Source organism: Babylonia areolata, chromosome 19 (genome assembly GCF_041734735.1).
Source record: "Babylonia areolata isolate BAREFJ2019XMU chromosome 19, ASM4173473v1, whole genome shotgun sequence".
Taxonomy (NCBI): Eukaryota; Metazoa; Mollusca; class Gastropoda; order Neogastropoda; family Buccinidae; genus Babylonia; species Babylonia areolata.
In genome coordinates, this window is record NC_134894.1 from 3,523,415 (window position 1) to 3,544,810 (window position 21,396).

The window sequence follows — 21,396 nt, forward strand, 5'->3', positions numbered from 1 at the left end:
CTGTCATTCGTCTCCCATCATAACTCACAGCATTATTTATTATGTTAAAATTTGAAACAGTATGAGGTAAATGGGAGTCCAGCTGAGTAGGGATGTGTGCGTTTCCCGAGTTTTAAGTGATCATTGTTGCCTTCATAATTGTCTTACAGTAAACTCTCTCTCGTCATACCTGTTATTTTTAAGTTTATGCAAATGTTCAGCTGAAAGCTCACTACAGATTATCATTAACTGGAATTACTCACATTTATGTGCACCCTTACTGATGAACATTTTTGTTCTTTTTCCTGGTAATGTTACAGTGGTTGAAGTGAAGCGTTTCAATTGTTACAGAAAATGGAGTTGCCTACAGCAAAGTTTGTCCTCCCCACTTGGAGAAGATTCACAGGGCCTCCAAAGACTCTGATCTTAGACTGCACAGCTGCTGCCGCGACAGAGCAGAACAAAGCCAAGAAGCCAGGGAAACTGACACCGTCCCAGGTCAGGATTTCTGTTGTATTTCTTGTTTTGTCCTTGTTAGTGTTGATTTATATTTAATGAATTAGAATAATTTATTCATGCGCGCACACACACATGGACGCATTGTGCTTTTCACAATATTAGTTTATCACACATTGCATTTCAGATGAATGTAGGAAGTAGAACAGCATTATTCTGCACATTTCTTGCTCCATGTATTGCATACCTGTCAGCAGGTTCATTTGTTTCACAGGTGAGGAATGCTGCAGAGGCCAAAGTACACCAGCTGGGAGGTGATGTGACTAACGAAAAACATGTTCTTGGTCAGCACACATTCCAGTTCGGCAGATATAAAGGCCAGTCTTTTGTGTGGGCCGTAAGCAATAATGCTGGACACTGTGCCTGGCTTGTTGCTAGCATGGAGTTGCAGGGGGAAAAGGAGCACCCTGATGACCCCCAATCACACAAGTTCCGTTTTTGGGAGTACATGCGTATGTTCCCTGAGGGGAAATATCTCATAACCAGCAAGAAGACCGAACGAATGATGGGTCGGGGTATGGCTCGGCCAAGTCCTCTTGTAACCACAAGCAAGTGCACAATTTTTAATATTGTGAAATATGTTACATAAATTTGTGTTATTAATCATTCGACGTAACTGATTTACACATATATCACAAGAAAAATGATTAAACCAGTCCGTAATGCATGTGGTACTTTTCTTATTTAAACAGGCAGCAGCATCAGTGCCATCATCGTCTGCACAAGGGCAGGACCCATCAAGCTCAAGGCCATCTTTGTCAATGGAGCCTGGGCAACTCCCCCATGCAGCTGCTGCAGTCGCTGGAAAAGCAGCACACGGAGCGCCACCTGGAGCAAGTCGCGCTGTACTTGCAGCACTACAGCGGCTTCTCCAGTGCTGCCAAGACTGGCATGATCACCACTGCTCCAGCCAGCAATCTGCTGCCCATGGACAAGCTGACCAGCTACCAGTGGCTCCTGGCTGTCTACATCCAGGACACGTGTGAGCGACTGGAGGACAGCCAGGCAGCCATCACCTCGGTATACGGCGCCATCCTCAAAACGGACTCCACCAAGATTCGCTGAGCGTACTTTTAAGTGTGAATGTGGTGTACAAATTTAACTACACACACTCTCCCTTGTCTGAATGCGATGTACAAGGTAATGTTACGTTTCCAGGGTGTGTTGATGTCTGCTTGAAATGGTATAAAAGTGAGTCACAGTCCTATGTGGTTTCTTCTGTGTAGATAACAAAAAAAACAACTGCGGGGATATAGTGTGGGAACAGCTTCATAGGCCACAAATGTCAGCAATGAGCACAGCCAGGTGCTCACAAGCGTGCTGACCACCCATGAAGGTGAGGGCCTCAGCAACATGCTGACTGGACTTCAGCTTCGGTACAGCAGAGCGGGTGTCCCTCCACCACAGCTGCTGTACGTGGACCAGCACTGCTGTCCCTGCAAGATGTGCTCCATGCTGCAACCCCACTGGACCAGCACTGCTGTTCCTGCAAGATGTGGGGTTGGTGCAACCCCACTGGACCAGCACTGCTGTTCCTGCAAGATGTGCTCCATGCTGCAACCCCACTGGACCAGCACTGCTGTTCCTGCAAGATGTGCTCCATGCTGCAACCCCACTGGACCAGCACTGCTGTTCCTGCAAGATGTGGGGTTGGTGCAACCCCACTGGACCAGCACTGCTGTTCCTGCAAGATGTGCTCCATGCTGCATCCCCACTGGACCAGCACTGCTGTCCGCCTCATTATCTGGCATTTCACGAGGCGGATAGCAACAGCAGTGAGCACTCAAGCTCATCCCCTGTACCCAGGCTTTATGTGTCGCCTTTCCGAGGCGATTTTTGCCTGGGATGAGGGTGACTTCAGCAAGCTACTGAAGGCCAGGAGAGCACAGCTGCAGGAGGACTTCCTTTATCCCTGTGATGCCAAAGTCCTGAAAAGGATCACGCGCAGGGATCTGGCTTTGCACTGCAAGTGGGTCACCAGCGGGGTGGAGGAAACCACACGCCTCATCAGGGAGCTGCTGGAGGTGTACACCTCTGAACAAGGTGAGGGCCGACCTTTTGTTGTTTACTTGGCACTCTGCACTCTTTTTTTTCTTTCTTTTTCTTGTTTTCTTCAAAAGTTGCATACTTGTTGTAAGCTTTCTTTATGTGTGTGTTTTTTGTTTTGCTTCTATTTGCCCCAATGTTAAAACGGTGATAATGATTTTTCAGGCAAGGACTCCCTGGGAGTACCCCCCCTGTCAAAACGATTGTGCCTGGGAGACGTGGCAGGAGCAGGTACGCCACATCCCCTGCATCCAGGACCCACCCAGTGTCCGGATGTACACACAGACAGGCACCATGATGAAGGGTGGTGTCTCCCTGCCCATGTTCCATTGTGCAAGAGGCTCCACATCGTTGGAGTGCTTTCACCTGCATTTGAACATGTTTATCCCAGGTACGGACTTCTGTCCAACAAAGATGTCTGTGTGATCATTGTTAGAGTACATTGTTCAAGAACATGTAAATTTGGTTGTTCATATCTGGAAGCATGATGTTTTTTGTTGTGTTGTTTTGACAGTTTATTATGACATTTACAACTAAAAAAAAGGAACCATGTTTGTTCAAGTGACAGCACCAACGATGTGCACTACCAGGCTTATCTGGTAGAGGGCCTGGCACGCTGGAACCAGGACAGGGCGGCTGCAGCGCTGGAGGGTGGCAAAGGACAGCCAAGGACTTACAGTGGAAAACTGCAGCAGGCTGTCAGCAAGCTGTCCTCTGAGGTCCTTGGAAGGAATCTGCTGCCCTTATTCACGTCACCTCGTACTTATACTGGTCAGTGATGAAATAACTAATGACCAGAAAGACATCCTTGGTACTAGCTGATGTAAATCAAAATACAAGCCCTTTAGAGAGATTATCTGCCCGATTAAGAGATATGTGAAAAATAATCTGCCTGTACAACCCAGTGCTGAGAATGACTCCCTATGAAAAAGAGAAGATAAAATATATAAAAGTAACAAGTATGGTGTCAAACTTTAGTCATGTCTTCACACACAGCACTTTGTGAAATGTACTTTTCCACCTTTGTGTTTCCTCAACAGGGGAGAAGCTGGGGGTATGAATGCCTCCTCAGCCTGAGTGCCCAGTCCATGCTGGACAAGCTGGACCCTGTCCTCCACCAGGACATGGACCTCACAGCTGAGATGGAGGGAGAGGAGGTGCCTGATGAGGGATTTGTGGAGGACACCAACCAGACGGACGACACCATCTTCCCTGTGACGGAGGAAGACTGTCCTCCATGATCGCTCATGGAGCAGAATTGGCCGTCCACTAATTGTAAGTTGCATGTATTGAAACATAGAAAAGAGAGAAAAAGTGAGAATTAAATATACCTTTAACTATTATTTTCTACCACGATGGTGTTGTGGTATGGTTTTGCAAAAAAACAAAACTGCTTAAAATAATTACATGATAAATGATGCAATTGATGTATCATCAAGTTGTATTCATTCAGTTGGTATTTCAACAGTCCCTCCCCCTCTGACATAAATGTTTCACGATTCATAAGCAATATTTCACTCCTTTCTTTTTTCTTCCTTCTCTTTCAGTCTATGAACGTCCAGGTCCAGATGTCAGCCAGTCAGGCCCGGACATTTCTCCAATGGAGATTGATAAGGAGGTATGTTTGTGATTTTCTGTTCTTCATGTCAACAGACTGTTTATGAGTGCATTGCATGTGTATGTGTTTTGACAAATACATGTTCATGTTAGACAAGTACAAACATACAGCCATATACAAGAAAGTATACTTAGCATGCGCACAATATGTAAGCATATATATATCATATATGAATATGCATGTCCACAAAAATGCATAACAGCATTCCATCACATGGACACACATTCTTACATATTTACACACACACACAAATTAAATGTGTATTGCATTCTTCTTGTCACAGAAATTGGACCTATCACTGTCTGCATTATCCATGATATATACTGTTAGTCACTTGAGATCGGACACATTTTTGTTTGAAACCATTTAAACTGCAATCAGTATACTCTGAGGCACTGGTGCAGACTCTGGCAGGGATCTAATTTATGTCCTGTGCAAAGCATTATTTCGTCCAAGCAAACAAATAAAAAGTAGCTGTGGCCAGTTACCTCCCTTAGTATAAAACCGTATCTCACCTTTTTAGTTTCACCTACTTATTCCCAGTCTGTACGTTTAATTTTTTCTACCAGTTCACAAGTGGTTGGATGTCAAATATTTCTTTGTCATCAAGTACAGTATTCCAATCTTTGATATCCTGTTATTACACTTACAGCTGCATTGCTTTTGCAAAATAGTCACTTTGTATATGTTTTTCATTCTTTTGTTTTGTTCTTTGATTCCACAGACATTTTAGTACCACAGCAACTAACTTATCTTATTTTCCATAGTAACATTTCACTTGATAACCTGAAGGTGTTTGTGTACACTACAGGAATGTGTGGGTCCTGATGCAATCCCTGGATATGGCAAGGTACAGGCCTTGCTTCAGCTGCTGCCATGGCTACGAACCAAGTCTGCCATCCCCAACACTGCAGCCCAGGAAATGTCCAGGCCTACAGTGACCTGAATAATTATGACAAGCTGCCTCTGCAGATGTTGGAGAAGTACCAGGCCAAGATCCTGGGATGCTTCAAGGCCAAGGGCCAGACTGTCTCACCAGGACTGGTCGCCACAAGAAGGTAAGCTTCAGCTATGCAACGCCATCAACTGCTCTGTCTTGAACATGTTGACAGTTTTGGTTACTGTCTTCTGCTCTAGAAGGAGAGTTATGGAAGAACTCGAGGATTTGCAGGGAGTAACAGATGAGGTGAATTTCTACGCTGAGATTCATTATATGTATTTTCAGGCGCAACCTCAGCTCCAACCAAGGTCCAGCCGCAAGGGTTGATAGCAACCGTCTGCTGGAAAGTCTGGTCAGGGAGCTTTGCCTGCTGTATCCATCACCAGTGACGGTGGATGGGAAGCAGACTGAGCGCTGGACATTTATCCTAAGAGATTATGCCCGAATCCGTAACCTCATCCTCACCAACCCACTGGTGATGAAAACACCTTGCTGCAGCTGCCTGACATCAATCAGACAACTGTCACAGATTGGTACGTGTGCAAGTTTAGCACGATCATAGCTCACCAGCGCTGTAATAAAACTTTGTAATGAAATGTATGCAGCACTTTTTTGTTTCTTGTGGTGGTTGTAGGTGGTTTTGAAATCACACATGCGGGTGTGTGCACACACACACACTAACTCACGCACCACCACCACATTCACCTCCACACACAGGCAAATTAAAAGGAGCAAGAGGCTCTGCAGTCAGTCAGTTTTTTAAGTATTCAAGTTTTTGTTTTGACAGGTGCAACAAGCAGGCAAAACAGCAGGAGAAGCAGGTCCTGGAGCAGTGTCTGCCATACCAGTCTCCTGCCCCAACAGCCAAGGAGCCTGTGCCCCCTGCACTTTCACTGGCCTCCACCCTAAATGTGGGCGGAGTGGGGGATAGGCACAGATACCACCTGCCACACACCACTGCAGGGTCCCTGCCCACCGTGCGACAGCCAGCAGCTCCAGTCCCCATCCCAGTGATCTTTGTGCTGCCACCAGCCTCTGAAGCCTGCACCCCTCAGCCTCAGGCATTACTTCTGCTGACTGGCATGCAGCCTGTCCACACAGCTGCCCCCACATCTCTCCAGCCCTCCAACATGCTTGCTGTTCCATCCACAACAGTACACAGATCAACAAACTGGTACAGGAGAAAGCAGCAGAAGAAAGAGGCTGGAGAACATGTGTGGATCAACAAACGGCACATGCCAATTTATTCCTGTGGAAAATGTAAGAAGCCACGGCTGAAGGAGGTCGATGGGGAGCTGGCCCACACTCAGCTTTGTGGTGCCTGGTGGTGCTGGGAAGTGGACATTCCACTTCCACAATGGTCGAGAGGAAGGCCACAATGGACAAGAAAACAAGGCCTAAACTCCCGCCTGTCCCTGCAAAGATTGCTCCAACCACTTGAGACGTGACCCAAACCACTTGAGATGTGACAGACTGATGGTGTAGCTGTAAACGCCAAGATGATGTGACCTAACTCATGAAGTGACCAAAACAATTATAGTATTACATTAATCTTCGCTGGCTATCGTGGGTCGTACACAACCCAGAAAGGTACAAAAACGCAAATATCTCAGCCGATTCTTAATATTTTTCTACAAAATTTCAGAAATGCTTCCTGCATCTAAAAGGCCAACTTTTGCCAAAAAAATGAAAAAAATTCATAAATTAGTTAATGAGTAATTAAAGGTGGTGTTTTAACTACACACGGACGCTTGTGTGGGTCGTGTATGACCCATGCTTTTTAAAGAGGAAAAAACGTGGTCACCCCTCGAAAGCTCGTGTGGGTCATGTATGACCCATACCTTTTTAATACTGATTTCTGAAGGTTTAATTTGCAATTAGTGAAGGAAAATAAAGAAGTTTTACTTTCAATAGCCTCACTACCTCCCCCCCACGCCCCTTTCGCCTGTCTTCAGCTATAACCCCCTTCCATCCCTTTCTCTAGCAGCATGTACCTGTGTGACTGAATATCTTTGTGCTTGTATAGGATGCTATGAGTCATCTCTCTGTCTCGCTGTCGGTCTGTCTCTATCTGTGTGCATAAGTAGGGTTTGTATGTATGTGCATGAGGTGTTATATGTTTGTGTGTGTGATCAGTTGTGTGTGCATGTGTGAGCATGTGTTTCTTCTGAGTGTATGTGTTTGTGCACGACCCACACAAGCTTTGGAGGAATATACAGGTTTCTGTCTCTTTAAAAGGGGTTGTGGACGACCCACATGAGCTTCTGTGTGTAGTCAAAAGCGACAGAGGTATGGGTCATGGACGACCCACATGAGCTTCCGTGTGTAGTCAAAAGCGACAGCCAGCAAAGGTTAAATATGTGTTGGTAACTGAAAAAGAACGAACTCAGAACATTTATGACTAGAAAGTTCCCTGAAGTCTCACAAGTTCTGTCTTCAGCAGAGGCTGGTTGTGGAGCAGGGTGTGCCCAAACAGCCAGACCCTGTGCCCCATGCACTTCCTCTGCCTTCCATCCTGGATGTGGGCGGTGAGGGGGATCGGCACACCTTCCACAGCACTGCAGGGTCTGTGCCAACCATGTCACCTTCATACACCAGCCAAAGCGAGCAGCACCTGACCCCATTCCTGTCACCTTCATACAGCTACCAGCCAGAGAGCAGCACCTGACCCCATTCCTGTCACCTTCATACAGCTACCAGCCACAGACAGCAGCACCTGACCCCATTCCTGTCACCTTCATACAGCTACCAGCCACAGAGAGCAGCACCTGACCCCATTCCTGTCACCTTCATACAGCTACCAGCCAGAGAGCAGCACCTGACCCCATTCCTGTCACCTTCATACAGCTACCAGCCACAGACAGCAGCACCTGACCCCATTCCTGTCACCTTCATACAGCTACCAGCCAGAGAGCAGCACCTGACCCCATTCCTGTCACCTTCATACAGCTACCAGCCCAGAGAGCAGCACCTGACCCCATTCCTGTCACCTTCATACAGCTACCAGCCACAGAGAGCAGCACCTGACCCCATTCCTGTCACCTTCATACAGCTACCAGCCACAGACAGCAGCACCTGACCCCATTCCTGTCACCTTCATACAGCTACCAGCCACAGAGAGCAGCACCTGACCCCATTCCTGTCACCTTCATACAGCTACCAGCCACAGACAGCAGCACCTGACCCCATTCCTGTCACCTTCATACAGCTACCAGCCAGAGAGCAGCACCTGACCCCATTCCTGTCACCTTCATACAGCTACCAGCCAGAGAGCAGCACCTGACCCCATTCCTGTCACCTTCATACAGCTACCAGCCACAGACAGCAGCACCTGACCCCATTCCTGTCACCTTCATACAGCTACCAGCCACAGACAGCAGCACCTGACCCCATTCCTGTCACCTTCATACAGCTACCAGCCACAGACAGCAGCACCTGACCCCATTCCTGTCACCTTCATACAGCTACCAGCCACAGAGCAGCACCTGACCCCATTCCTGTCACCTTCATACAGCTACCAGCCACACTAATCAAATCAAATCATACTGCCGATTCCACGAATCATGAAAGTGCTAATAGCCCAGAGACCACAAAGAGGCCATTTCAGGGCTGTTGTTAAAATCAGTAAAGACAAAAATATGAACAGGTTGACTGAAACAATGTTAAAAGAACTAATTCACTCATGTGAATACGTTGTATACCACAGGGAAGCCAGAGCTGGATGAAAGTTGCTTAGACTGCATCTACTTCCACCCACCTCTAACACCAACCCAGGGCATGCCTCTCAACACAGAACTGTACTTCAGACAAAGACATGCTTTGGATGCCCAATTAACTGTGGGAGTATTCCCTTGGGTATTCAACTTGGTAATGGAGGTGTGACCTGTGCAGGCTCTATGTCAAAATTGCAATGGCTGAGGAGACATTGAAAACATGGGCAGAGTTGGGTTGTTTTTGGGTTGTTTTTTTGTTTGTTTGGATTTTGTGTGATCAGCTTTGATGTTATTGAATGTTCTTCTGGGAACTTGTGGCTGTACAGCAGGGGCTTTCTGCATCTGTGGTTTTTGGACCATACACTACAAACAGGTGTGGAAGGACTGGGCCCCAGAAATTCCAGAGATTTTCCATGTCAATTTGCTCAGCTTGTCCAAGGCAGTAATACTGTCTAAATATTTCTGTGTCAATCAGCTTTGACAATTGTCAATAAGAAGGTGTTTTTTTAATTTGGCACCTTGACCTTGGCTACCTATGGTGCTTTTATTATTATTATTATTTTAAATTTGACATCTTGGCATTGGCTACCTGTGGTATGAACTTAAGAACCCCCTCCATGTAGAGTTCATCCTCAGGGATGGCACTTTCATGTCCAGTACAGTTGGTTTTCTACTTCACACTGATCTAACACGGAAAAAATTAAATCCTGGCAAATCATCACTGCCAACACAGCCCATAGGAATGGATTCCAACTTCCATCAATTTTTAAAAGGTTTGTCCTCAATGCTGATCTCCCCGCACAAAAGGCTTGTGTTCACTTTTAACTTTGATACCTACCAACTTGAGAAAACGTCTGTGTTGTCTGAATCTGCTCCAGTTTAAGCCTTACCTGGTCCGCAGAGCTGAACCTTGTTTGTTGAAAATGGATGGTGTGTTTATTCTAGCAACACTGAGCAGTTTTAGTTCCATGCGTTTTTATGATTTCACTGCTTTGCTGTTGAGTGCACCGTCTGCTAACTACCTGAAATATGCCTAATAGTGTGCACAAGTTTTTACCTTCTAGTTCTATGCAGTGGTGATGTTGCCTGCGGTGAAGATTTCATGGGAATGACCATCTTTTTGGAAACAATAGGCTGGCCCTTTGTCTCGCACTGCAGTGTTGTTTTGTCATTTGACTCATCCACCCAAAATTCTGGGAGGTGTGTGATACTGAATCTCCTCTCACATAAGCGCAAGCGTTATGTCATGTGCAGATCTAAAATTGTTTTTCTTGGGGGTAGGGGTTCTACTGAACAGCTGTTTGAAAGATGTCGCTGTGTCAACAAATTTGGGTCTTTCAAGAACTTTGTGACAAGTCTGTATCTGTCACCACTTATGTAATCTAATTTTCAGGTATGGGTGATGTATCACAACTGCCACAGGCTCACCACAAGGCTGTACAACACAGCAGAGGACAAAGGGCCTCTAGTACTCCAATACCAACAAAGCCAGCAAGCAGTAAGAGGAAAACAAAATTACATTTCCTTAAAATTACACTTAATCAAGCACAAATATTGTGAACCAAGGTTGGAGTCTATATTGGTGGGTCACAGTATTTCATGTCAAATTAAATGGCAGATTTACTGCCAGTATGCAGTCTTCTAGTTAAGTCTGACTCTGAAATCTTGTGAACTAAAAAATTTTTTTTAAATGTGTCTTTTCCATTCTCAGATCATGGTTATGACCCAGCAGAACTACATTCAGATTTCACCTGTTCCAAACAGCCCATAAATATATACACGTCACACAGCTCAAGAGTATTCTTGAACTGTTGGGAAGAATAACATGTCGACAGCATGACAGACAGGTCCACAAAAACACAAAGGGAAGCAACAACAGTTCAGTCTTTTGATAAGTTGTTTTCCCTTGGAGAGGCGGTTGTCAAGAGAAATGAGAATGTTACGAAGTGGATCCTAATGAATATTAACTGTGTCCTAGCTTACTATTTTATTTTTTTGTCTACAAAAAATCTTGTGGAGAAGGTTATTAGACGTAATTATTTTTGCAGGTTGGAAATTGTTTTAGAAAAAGAAAACCAAGTCCCATTACCTCACTTCCGGTTTTCTTGACTTAGTATCTTTTCTAACGGGCTGAGAAGAGATACATGTCAGTCTGAGGAAAACAAGACGTTTGGCGTAACGGGTTTTTTTTAAATTCAAGGTTATTAAGTTACATTAAGATTATAAGTTAATTAGACTAAAAGGTAAGCCTATATGTTGTCACTAAGCTATGACTTGAACTAGACTAAGATATAACTGGGACTAGTTTACCATGTACTTTTTGGCACGGGCAGTCATATTGGAATTTGGGTAGAGCCCATTGTGATTTTCTAGAATATTTAGTAGGCTATCTTGTTGAAAGGGTATTTAAATAATGCTAATAATGTGTGTGTGATTAGGGTTCATGATTTAGTCCAATATTCCTGATGCTAAATGAGTAGACTAATAATAGGCTTAAGTTAGTTGATAGATCTGTACAGTTTTAGGCCTATCCCAGTGGAAGGACTTTTTTTTTGTTTCTTTGTTTATATAATTGCCCTTGCAGAGAAAGAAGATTATTGCTTTGCATTGTTAGTATGCATTGTGTATGTGTTATTTCCAGGGGCCCGTTCTTCGTTCTTGATTGCCACATCTGTGATCTCCCCTTACCTCCGACCTTGCCCAATTGTCCTTTAAATCTACACCCAAAAATTGTCCCTGGTCCAGCCTGAAACTTCCGAAATCCTGCTACCCCGTCTCAATAAATCTGCGGCACCTTCGAGTTATAGCTGAGATGGGATGATGCTTGTGTCGGTCCAAAATCTATCTTTGTTGTTTTAGTGCTTAACTCTCTCCATACGAACGGCAAAAAAGACCACGTTAACAGCATTTCACCCCAATTACCATCATCAAAATATTGCAAGAGGAAGGCTCTTATACTGAAGAGTTGAATGTTGACAAAGAATACCACAATTCTTACGACGGAAGCTAAAGGTTGGGTCATTCAGACACCCACTGGACATCCGAGGGGTCTGTGTAGAGGAGAAGAGAGGACTGGCCGTACTGAGTGAGTTAATGTTGATTTATTGAATAAAATTGTCAGGGAAATAAATGCAGATATGAAACTGAACAGAATTGTTCTCTCTGAGTAAGCAAAAGCCTTCCTCGGCTCCTTTCTGTAGGCAGAGTGCTTTCCCCCCTGTTCTTTATCTTTCTTGCTCTCCCCAGTGTCTGTCTCGCTCTTCTCTCTCTTCAATCTATTTTGTCGTTTTGTTTGTCCGTTGTTTGTTCATTGACCATTGTCTCTCTCCTTGTTTTTTTCTGTTACTAAATAGGGGAGTTAGTTCGTCCATCTGTCTGTCTACAAACAAAAGAAACAATGATTTTAAAAATAACAAGACAGCTGAATATTAACAATAATGACAATTTGGATCCTCTGAACAAATGGGATTTAGCACAGAAAGAAGATTTAAGAATTTATCAGTTCCTGTTCAAAGAAATCAAACAGGACAAGACACATACAAACAGCAATTCACAAGAAAAAGAAAACACAGACACAACAACCTTATACTAGAAATTGTTAAAAATAATCAACTGTAAACCACTGCCTTTGCCCAAACTGGGAGCACTGACACAAGCAGTAAACTGACAGAAGAGAAGAACACAGCCCACTTCTATTCTCGAGCATGTCTGGGTGTACAGGCTGTCACCAGGAGGGTCCTGGATGCAGGGAATGTGCTGTCCCTGCTCTCTCCATGTCTGCCAGGCCCCTTGCTCAGACAAGAGTGCTTGCCTGCAAAATTGTTACCAGTTTTAACCTTGATGCAAACTGAAACCAAAATAAGAGGGCATACCAGAAATACTATAACGTAAGTGCAGCTGGTGACCTTAGGTGTATTACCTTCCCTATATGTGCCTGTTTAGCACCCTCTTCTTCCAGCAGCAATCCTGCTCCTGTGCATTCCAAGTACCCGAGGTTTTTGTTTTTGTTCACATTCTCTTCCTTTCTACTCTTACATGGACTCTCTCTTGTTGCATATTGTCATGTCTTCCAGCAGGACAGAGGATAATTTCACTGGGCGATCTGGTAAAAATTAAAGCAGGATCACTCTCGAATAACTAACCATAATTCAACATATCAAAACAAAACCTAAAAAGTCACCAGCAGCAGTAAAGAGAAAAATGTTAATTTTCAACTTGTGCAGAGGTGTGTACCTCCAGCAATTCCCTGATGATACATTTTCTTTAGACTCGAATACCCTGCTGTTCAACGTTATTATATGTCTATTTTGATGATATATAGTTGTATAGTTTGTGCTTATTCTCTCAACTGATTACTGAATTTGTGTCACGATTAATTCAAGTGTGGCTTACCTCAACTGACACTTCAGTTTCTGATGTCTTTTTTGTATACATTGGATTATTATTTACATTAATTGTTTTAAGTATTGGTTGCATTTTAACAGAATGAATGAAAACATGCTACCGTTCAATGCCTATCGGATGTTGTATTCCTTAGATAACAGTGGCAAAAAGACGTGGGCAACGTGTGTTTGTCAGTGCTTAAATTCTTATGGTTATTCATTTGTGTGGGATAATCAGGGTGTAGAAGATATTGCTTTTTTTTTTTTTTAAAGTGTTTCAGACAATGAATAGCCGATTTATGGTGGCAAAATTAGCACAATGATCCTATGGAAACTAGCAATAGATTTGTGCAGTTTACACTTTAAAAAATTGCAAGGGACTGAACCATAGATTCATAATATTGGGATGAAATGAACAGGTATGTAAAAAGTGCACTAACAAAATTCAAATTTGGTATTTCTAATATTGCTGTTCAGTTTCAGAGACTGAAGTAGATAATATGTATACCTGTCGATTGTGCAACTTGGGTAGGGAAGATAAATTGCATTTTTTGTTATGTTGCTCTGCTTTGAGTGACCTCAGGCAAAGATTAATTCAACCTAAATATAAGATCCCTCTGCTTTTTTCAAATCGTTATTTCATGAATGATGTTGAATATTGTGTTAGCTACTTTTCACTGACTTGTGATGTCAGTTTATTGTGTCTTTATTTTCATTTTTGTGTATGACCCCTTTTCAGTAAGGGGCTTTTGACCTTTATCTGAATAAGAGATTATCATTATCTCTCTCTCTCTCTCTCAGGAATTCAGGCTGCTATCTCAAGGGAGAGCATGTCGGAACTGTGCAGTGCCACCCAATTTTTGTCTACCTGCAAGTGTTTTCTTTTGCTTTTCTATCAGTCAATTTTTTGACAAGTTTTGCAAAGGACAACCCTTTTGTTGCCATGGGTTCTTTTATTTGCCTAAAGTGCATGCTATACACATTCCCACAGTTACTTAAGATGCTGATTTGGCCAACTTGCGCCATGCACTAACAAAATCATCCATGACTGTACCAACCTTTCTAGAACTGCATGTCTGTCTCTCTTAGTTATGCCCCCCCGGAGCATAGGCCGCTCACAACAGTCCACCTGAGTCCTTTGTCCTGGGCTGCCCTTTCTAATTGTCTCCAGGTGTGCCCCATCTTCTTGGTGTCTGCCTCGAGGTCACGTCGCCAGGTGTTTCTTGGCCTTCCTCTCTTCCGTTTGCCCTGGGGATTCCATTTCAGTGCCTGTCTGGTGATGTTACTGTCTGGCTTCCTCAGGGTATGCCCGATCCATCTCCATCTTCTGCGCCGAATCTCGTCTTCGGCTGGCAGCTGGTTGGTACGCTGCCACAGGTCTGCGTTGCTGACAGTGTCGGGCCAGCGTATCTGGAGGATCCTTCTCAGGCAGCTGTTGATGAAGGTCTGCCCTTTCCTGATGGTGGTCTTTGTTGTCCTCCATGTCTCTGCTCCATACAGAAGGACTGACTTGACGTTGGCTCTGTCTCTGTCCTTGAATAAAAAAATGTTTTAAATTTCGAGTTCTGTGTGTGTGAGAGAGAGAGAGAGACAGAGACAGAGAGAGAGAAATACAACAGCTGTCACTTCACAACAGCTAAAACTTACAAAAATTTAATATGGCCATGTAAAAGCTGTACCTCAGCTTATCACAATGGCTGTAGTTATGCCTTATGCCATGATGGGTTGTCAAACACAAGCACTCACACTCATTCCAGCAGAAAACACATGGAAGAAGGTGGCAGAATGTCAGATGCTTATCTGCAAATACAAAGCCTGTGAGGGTATGGGTTCGAATCCACTCTCACCCTTTCTCCAAGTTTGACTGGAAAATCAAACTGAGTGTCTAGTCATTTGGAAGAGAGGATCAACCAAATTCCTGTTAACCACGCACGGCTTACTGAAAAAGAACCCATGGCAACAAGATTTTTCCTCTGGCAAATTATGTTGAAATCCATTCTGATAGTGGTAGCTACATAAATAAATATATCATTATATATGTGCACATGTACAATACTGTAGACACTTTTGGGACATGGGGGTAAAAATCAAGTAAAAAAAAAAAATGCAAAACACAATCTTTTAACAATAAAAAGTAGCTCAAGGATATTTAAACAGACTTCAATAAAAATCAGCAAAATGTAGACCAAAGTTACTGGCGTGTCATATGTTACATGGTTTCCACAAGGCACTGCTAAATCAAAAAACAAAAAAATACGGCCTCATAAAAAGGTTCTTGCCATCAATATAATGTGTTTTCACTAACATTCAATCATCGCCAATTACATTTTGTTGAACTTAAAAGTGCAGGCCACTTTCCTCCTGTAAGTGTCCCCAATAAGTTTGCTGGATTTTAAGCAGTTTATCCAAGTCAGCTGGATTCCAGAATTTCTTGAATATAAATAGTTTGTTGGATGTTACACCGTAATGTATGCAAGCGGCAATATAGTAACTTACTTATTTCAATCCATTCTTTCATTAGTTCATAATGAAGTGCTCTTCTATAGCGCTGTTCCCTCAGAGAGACTCACGATACATGCTTCATAAATTAAACATAACAGTAAAGAGAAATAACAATTCTCAAGAAAATTCAAATGATCACTCATGGCGCTCCACAAATTACATGTTAGAAAAGAGAAAACCATAAGAAAAAGAACCACAAAGAAACAAAAACATTTCTCAAGAAAATTCAAATAACAATCACTCATGGTGCTCCACAAATTACATATAAGAAAAGAAGCAACAATCATAAGAAAAATAATCAACCACGAAGAAACAAGTCACAATACTTGCATCATGAACAGCAAACACACACACAATCAGTTAAATCTCAGGTTGCTTGGTGTTTAGTCAGATGTCAGGAAAAACTTAGATAAAACAGAGTGGGTAGTAAGTGGTTTGGTGAAATCTGTCTACATGGTAGACCATTGTGTGAGCCTGCACGTTTCCTGTGTCCCAGTGTGATGTAAAAGACAGCAAGTATTGTTTCCAAGTTTGAGTAAGGGTGGTAGTTTTCTTGATATTTGCCATTTGATTCCATTCATGTGTCAAAATGACAAAGACAAATTGCATTTCTTCTTCATACACACAAATTCATGACATATACTCAAGCACAAACAAACCATTCCCAGCCCATTCCATAATCCCACATGTAATACAGATTCGCTGCCAGGTAATTATGTAAACTCTTCAAAAATGTGTCTTGGGTTGTTTTTACATTACTTTTGATTGTTTATCATGTCCCAAAAGTGTTTCCAGTATTGTACGTGTGTGTGTGTGTGTGTGTGTTTTCAGTACAACTCTATGTGTGCATGCCAGAAAGGGAGAGACAGAAAGGGAAAGGCAAGACTGACCAGGGGAGAGAGGAGATGGGGTGAGGTGGGAGGAAAGTATAAGTTAGTGTGCACTGCTTTCAATACAAATCTATCTCTGTGTGTTTTCAATTAAACTCTGTGTATATTTGAGAGAGCGAGAGCGAGAGCGACAGAGAGGGGGTGGGGTGGGGGGGGGGTTCAATTTAAGTGCGTGTGTGGTTCAGTTCAACTGTGTGAATGCGAGAGAGGACTAAGGAGAAAAAGTACATGTGCACTTGCGTGTGTTAATTCAGCTCTTTGTGAACATGCTCATAAATGTGCATGTGTAAGTGTGAAGAAGAGAGAAAATAATGACAGTGTGTGTATGCGTGCATGCATGTGTATTCTTTTCTAAGTGTGTGTGAACGTGTGTTTATATAGCTATTTCCATTTGGTGCCATTTAATTTATCTTTTTATTTTCTATTCATTTTATTTGTTTGTTGTTTTCTTCTTATGTTGGACATGTGCTTCTGTTGAAAAGAAAATCTCTGTACCAAAGTATAGACAATAAAGTTTGTGTATTATATTGTGTGTGTCAGTGTGTGCCCGTGCACACACATTCAGTTTATTTCCACTATGCATTTGCCCATGTGTACCTTTGGTAATTCTACTCAGTGTAGACCAATGCAGATCTAAATAAAGTAAACAGAACTGTAGTGCCTAGTGCCCATCATCATCAACCTTACAGCATCATCAGCTGGCCTAATTTTAGAAAGGGACTGACCGGTCAGTCAACTGCAACAATGTTGCTGTTACTTATGCATAAAGTGGCAAATACGTGTTTACCATCAGATTTAGATTCGTTTGATTTTGGCTCTGACCTGCCCAGCTCTCAAGCCCCTTCTTATTAAGCAGAACAGGGATGCACTGTTTTAGAAGTAAACTCTAAAAACGTGTATTCCGTGCCTGGACGTAAGAGCTGCAACCATCAACGCTCAATGTTCAACCTCAGTGGTTACACCCATGCCCGACGAGTTTCACAGACACGGCAGATCTACTTACCTCGAAAATCAGTGAAACATAACAAACCGCTCAAGCGCAGCATTTCACTGTGAACGACAGACACTTCCATGTCTGGTTTTCTGTGTAACTGGGCGAAATGTCCAGAGCTGCCAACGTAATTATTTGATACAGTCTTCCGATTCTTTTTCAGTTTTGCAGTTTCACAACTGCTGTCGATTCACTCAAAAAGTACATGCATGTCTGAAAGCTCAAACATCCGTCTTGTGTCAATGAGCTGGAAGAACATGCTACAACTTCCACTGCCATAACTTTACACGTGGCCCTAACCCAGGTTCAACACTAGTCTTTGGAATAAATCTTCAAGTCATTTTTCTTCTTTTCAGTGGTACTCCGCCATTAACTTGAATCGGAATGCATCTCCGACAAGCCGGTCAGGTTATTATTATCGCAGTTTGAGCATCCTCAGTCGGATCAGAATTTCTACAGCTTGATTTAATGTGACTATTAAAACGGTTGCAAAATATCGACACAAAAGCAAAATGTTTTCTAACAGTGCGACAGAAACCACGGACTTATCATATAAGTTCCTGTCTGCATCACTAAACCACATGAATGTCAGTCCAGCGGCGCCATGGCGTTCCACGTGATGTCTCATTCTCCCCCTCCCCCCCCCCTCACTCCTGCACACACTCTCTCCATCCCCCACGGTAATGTCCAAATTTAGCATCCGAAATTATTGCACCTATTGCTGGTTATTTCCATGATTTGTGGAACGAAAAACAGGGGGGGGGGGGGGGGGGGGGGGAGCAAGATGGTGGCACGTTTGTTTAGTGACTGAATCCTCAAACTGACTCGAATAAAATATCGTTCAATGAAGTAACTTGAGGAGTCGGAATCCACCCTACATCAGTAGATCTACTCAGTAATGCCACGGTAATATAGTTTCATACATGCACACAAACTGCCGGTAAACTGAATAGGTGCAATAATTTAAGATGCTAAACTTGTACTTTAACATGAAATCCATTTTGGCTACTAAAACAAAATAGTCTGCTTGCACTGCGGGTGAAAAAAAAAACTGAACCAAAAAAACCTCACAGGAGCTGCACTGCAGCGACCTCCAGGGAAAGCACCGTGCTTTCTAAATAAGCCCGAATTTCAGAGACAGACAAAAGCCGGCCGGTGCACAATAATCGAACCTTAGCCAACACATCAATCCACACTAAGGCATACCGTAAAATTGAGAACCACTTTCAAAGTCAAGTCTCCAAGTCAGTCAGTTGTGGACGGACACATTGAGTTCGGTCTTTCTCCCTTCAGACCCGTATTGAAGTGAGCGTTATCCGCCGGTGCTTTTGGCGCGCTGTCAGTTCACCGGCTGCAGCCAAAAAATAGTACTATGCAAAAATGCATCTATATATGTATAAATGTAATGCATCACTACTAAAATTGGTCTTATTTCCCTGACTTTTAGCTGTGAATAAACATATGAGCTGCTAACAGTGATTCTCAGTTGTTTTTGTTGGGTTTTTTTTTTAATGCTTTGACAGAAAACCCGTATTGCAGACCTGTAAGTTTTTGCAACCGGCGGCAGAATTCCTACAGTGTGGTAAGGACATCTGCGAAATGGGGGAGAGGGGTGGGGTGGGGGGGGGGGATTGACGAAAGAATCTTGGATCAAAGAATGTTGGGCCAGCCGATCCTTGCTGCCGCAGTGCCGGGTAAATCGTCGGGCGGGATACTCGGTGAGGAGAAATGGTCCACCTTTCACCCCCCCCCCCCCCCCCTAATAAATTTGTCACATGTATTTTTTGGTGCTTCAGAGTGTATAGATCATGTTAACATAAACAATCTTGGGTCTCACTGTCCCGTCTGGCTTAATTTTGAAGGGTACCTATTTCAGGTGCCGCGGCTACTTTTCGTCACTCCAAAACATTCCATGAGTTTGGTGATCACTTGTGTCTTTGTTATTTGAGCTACGAGAATTTCCTTACGTTTTTGTTGACAGTGATGCCTTCTGCACAATATGCTACGAGTGTACCCACCGTCTGTCACACGTTGCGAACTGTGAATTTGCCAAAGTATTTGCAATAAACCATCTCTCTCGAAAACTGTGCAACTTATTAGAAACAAAGTACACCACAGTTTCAAAGAACAGTTTCTTGTGATTCTTTTGAGCTACGCCACATCACCATGGGCTTATTCTGCTGTCCTCTGTCGCAGGTTTATCTCCCCTACTCCCTATCTCATTATTCTGAGTCGCTTCCTTCGGCACAAGTAGAAAGCCACTCTCCTGATACGTAGAATATGACAGCTTCTTCTTCGTCGTCGTCAGAGTCTGGAAAGTCCACAAGGAAGTCAACCATATCTGCGGGCAGGATGACGTCTTCTGCGGACCACATTGGTTCCAAGGTGCCATCAACGTCGATCCATCCATGACCATTGCTTGCTGCTGGAACATCAGACATGGGTTCGAGAGCCCTTTTCCAAATGGCAACTTGCTAGTTGCTCCGTTTGATGTGCTCTTGATATCTTTCCAGCACCAAGCTTTCTAGACTCTCAAGCATTGTCTTATGGCAGAACAATGCTCGTTCATAATGTTTGCCAGACGGCACCCCTTGCAGAGAACCAGAAGAGATCAGGCCTGCCTCCAGAAGGCTTCTCCAAACCCAGAACCATCCAGCTTTTTCCCAAGCATCTTGAGGTACGCACATGCAAGGTAGAATGTACCGATCAGAATGATATGCTTCTTGTACTGGTCAGGTTGGTTCCAGACGATCGGGTAGACTTTCATACAAACCCAAGACCAAACGTAGTGATAACGTACTCTTGTCCAACCTCTCTTGTGGCCTCCTCTGCAAGTCTCAAGCACTCATGAACTGTCTTGTAAAGTGATGGATCACAGGGTAGTAGTCCAATGTCGTCTTCTTTGCTGGGTTCTGCCCACACTGTGAAATGAAGCCAGCCCAAGCTGGTATTTCCTGATCTGACATGCTGCTGTATTTCCGGAGAAGAATCCATTGGAGGTTTGAAACTTTGAACTTTCTTGAGAGCATCTTCACCTCCATCAACTGTCCAGTGCCTAATTGCAAAAGGTGGGCATTTCCGCTGGGTTACGAAGCACTCTGGTAAATCCTCTTGTGTCAAATGCAGAGATTGCTCACCGGTTCTTGGAATGGATGGCATCACGCAGTATATTCCACCATGGTCAGTCCCTTCAGTTTCTTGTAACATGATACCGTGTGCTGTGTGATCGGAACTCAGGCCGTGGACCACTCAGCAGTTGGTCAAAGTTGTCAAACTCAGAGTGGAATAAAGATGGCGTTGTCGGATTTACTGTGATCTGTGTGCTGAGCACGTTTGAGGCTTCTTCCAAAGCTTTCCCGATAGCACACACACACACACACACACACGCGCGCGCGCGCGTGCTCACACTTGGAAAGTGCACATAAACTTCTTTTTTTTTCAATAAAAAGACCAATTTGAATTTGTAAAGACTTAAATTTGCGTCGTAGCCAAATAGGGGGTAGGGGAGATAACCCGGCGACAGAGGACAACAAAATAGGCCCATGGTGATGTGGCATAGCTCAAAAGAATCACAAGAGACTGTTCTTTGAAACTGTTGTGTACTTTGTTTCTAATAAGTTGCACAGTTTTTGAGAGAGACGGTTTAGTGCAAACACTTTGGCAAATTCACAGTTCGCAACGTGTGACAGACGGTGGGTACACACGTAGCTTCACTGCAGTCACCTTATTGCATATATTGTCGTTCTGATTATTGCATATCGTGCAGAAGGCATTACTGTCAACAAAAACATAAAGGAAATTCTCGTAGCTTAAATAACA

General features: G+C 43.5%; 2 protein-coding genes and 1 long non-coding RNA gene across 4 annotated transcripts; 2 read left to right on the forward strand and 1 right to left on the reverse strand.

The window, feature by feature from the left end:
- The first annotated feature begins 874 nt into the window (after positions 1 to 874).
- Positions 875 to 2,015, forward strand: LOC143293979 (uncharacterized). The gene is made up of 2 exons (XM_076605373.1): positions 875 to 939; positions 1,188 to 2,015. The coding sequence occupies exons 1-2, from the start codon at positions 875 to 877 to the stop codon at positions 1,558 to 1,560; spliced, it is 438 nt and encodes a 145-aa protein (XP_076461488.1). The 3' UTR covers positions 1,561 to 2,015.
- A 105-nt stretch (positions 2,016 to 2,120) lies between these two features.
- On the forward strand, positions 2,121 to 7,043 carry LOC143294031 (uncharacterized). Of its 2 annotated transcripts, XM_076605430.1 has the most exons (6): positions 2,121 to 2,538; positions 2,707 to 2,932; positions 3,104 to 3,312; positions 3,582 to 3,816; positions 4,089 to 4,159; positions 4,971 to 5,018. In XM_076605430.1, the coding sequence occupies exons 1-4, from the start codon at positions 2,187 to 2,189 to the stop codon at positions 3,599 to 3,601; spliced, it is 807 nt and encodes a 268-aa protein (XP_076461545.1). In that variant the 5' UTR covers positions 2,121 to 2,186; the 3' UTR covers positions 3,602 to 3,816; positions 4,089 to 4,159; positions 4,971 to 5,018. The 2 variants fall into 2 exon arrangements, with proteins under 2 accessions (XP_076461545.1, XP_076461544.1); XM_076605429.1 differs by lacking the exons at positions 2,121 to 2,538; positions 2,707 to 2,932; positions 3,104 to 3,312 and adding an exon at positions 5,887 to 7,043 and having other exon boundaries at positions 3,435 to 3,816; positions 4,971 to 5,217.
- Positions 7,044 to 10,577: 3,534 nt separating this feature from the next.
- Positions 10,578 to 18,872, reverse strand: LOC143293389 (uncharacterized). Its single transcript, XR_013056772.1, has 2 exons — positions 18,784 to 18,872; positions 10,578 to 14,727 (listed from the first exon to the last, which is right to left on the reverse strand). It is a non-coding gene; the product is annotated as an uncharacterized LOC143293389 (long non-coding RNA).
- Between the last annotated feature and the right edge of the window lie 2,524 nt (positions 18,873 to 21,396).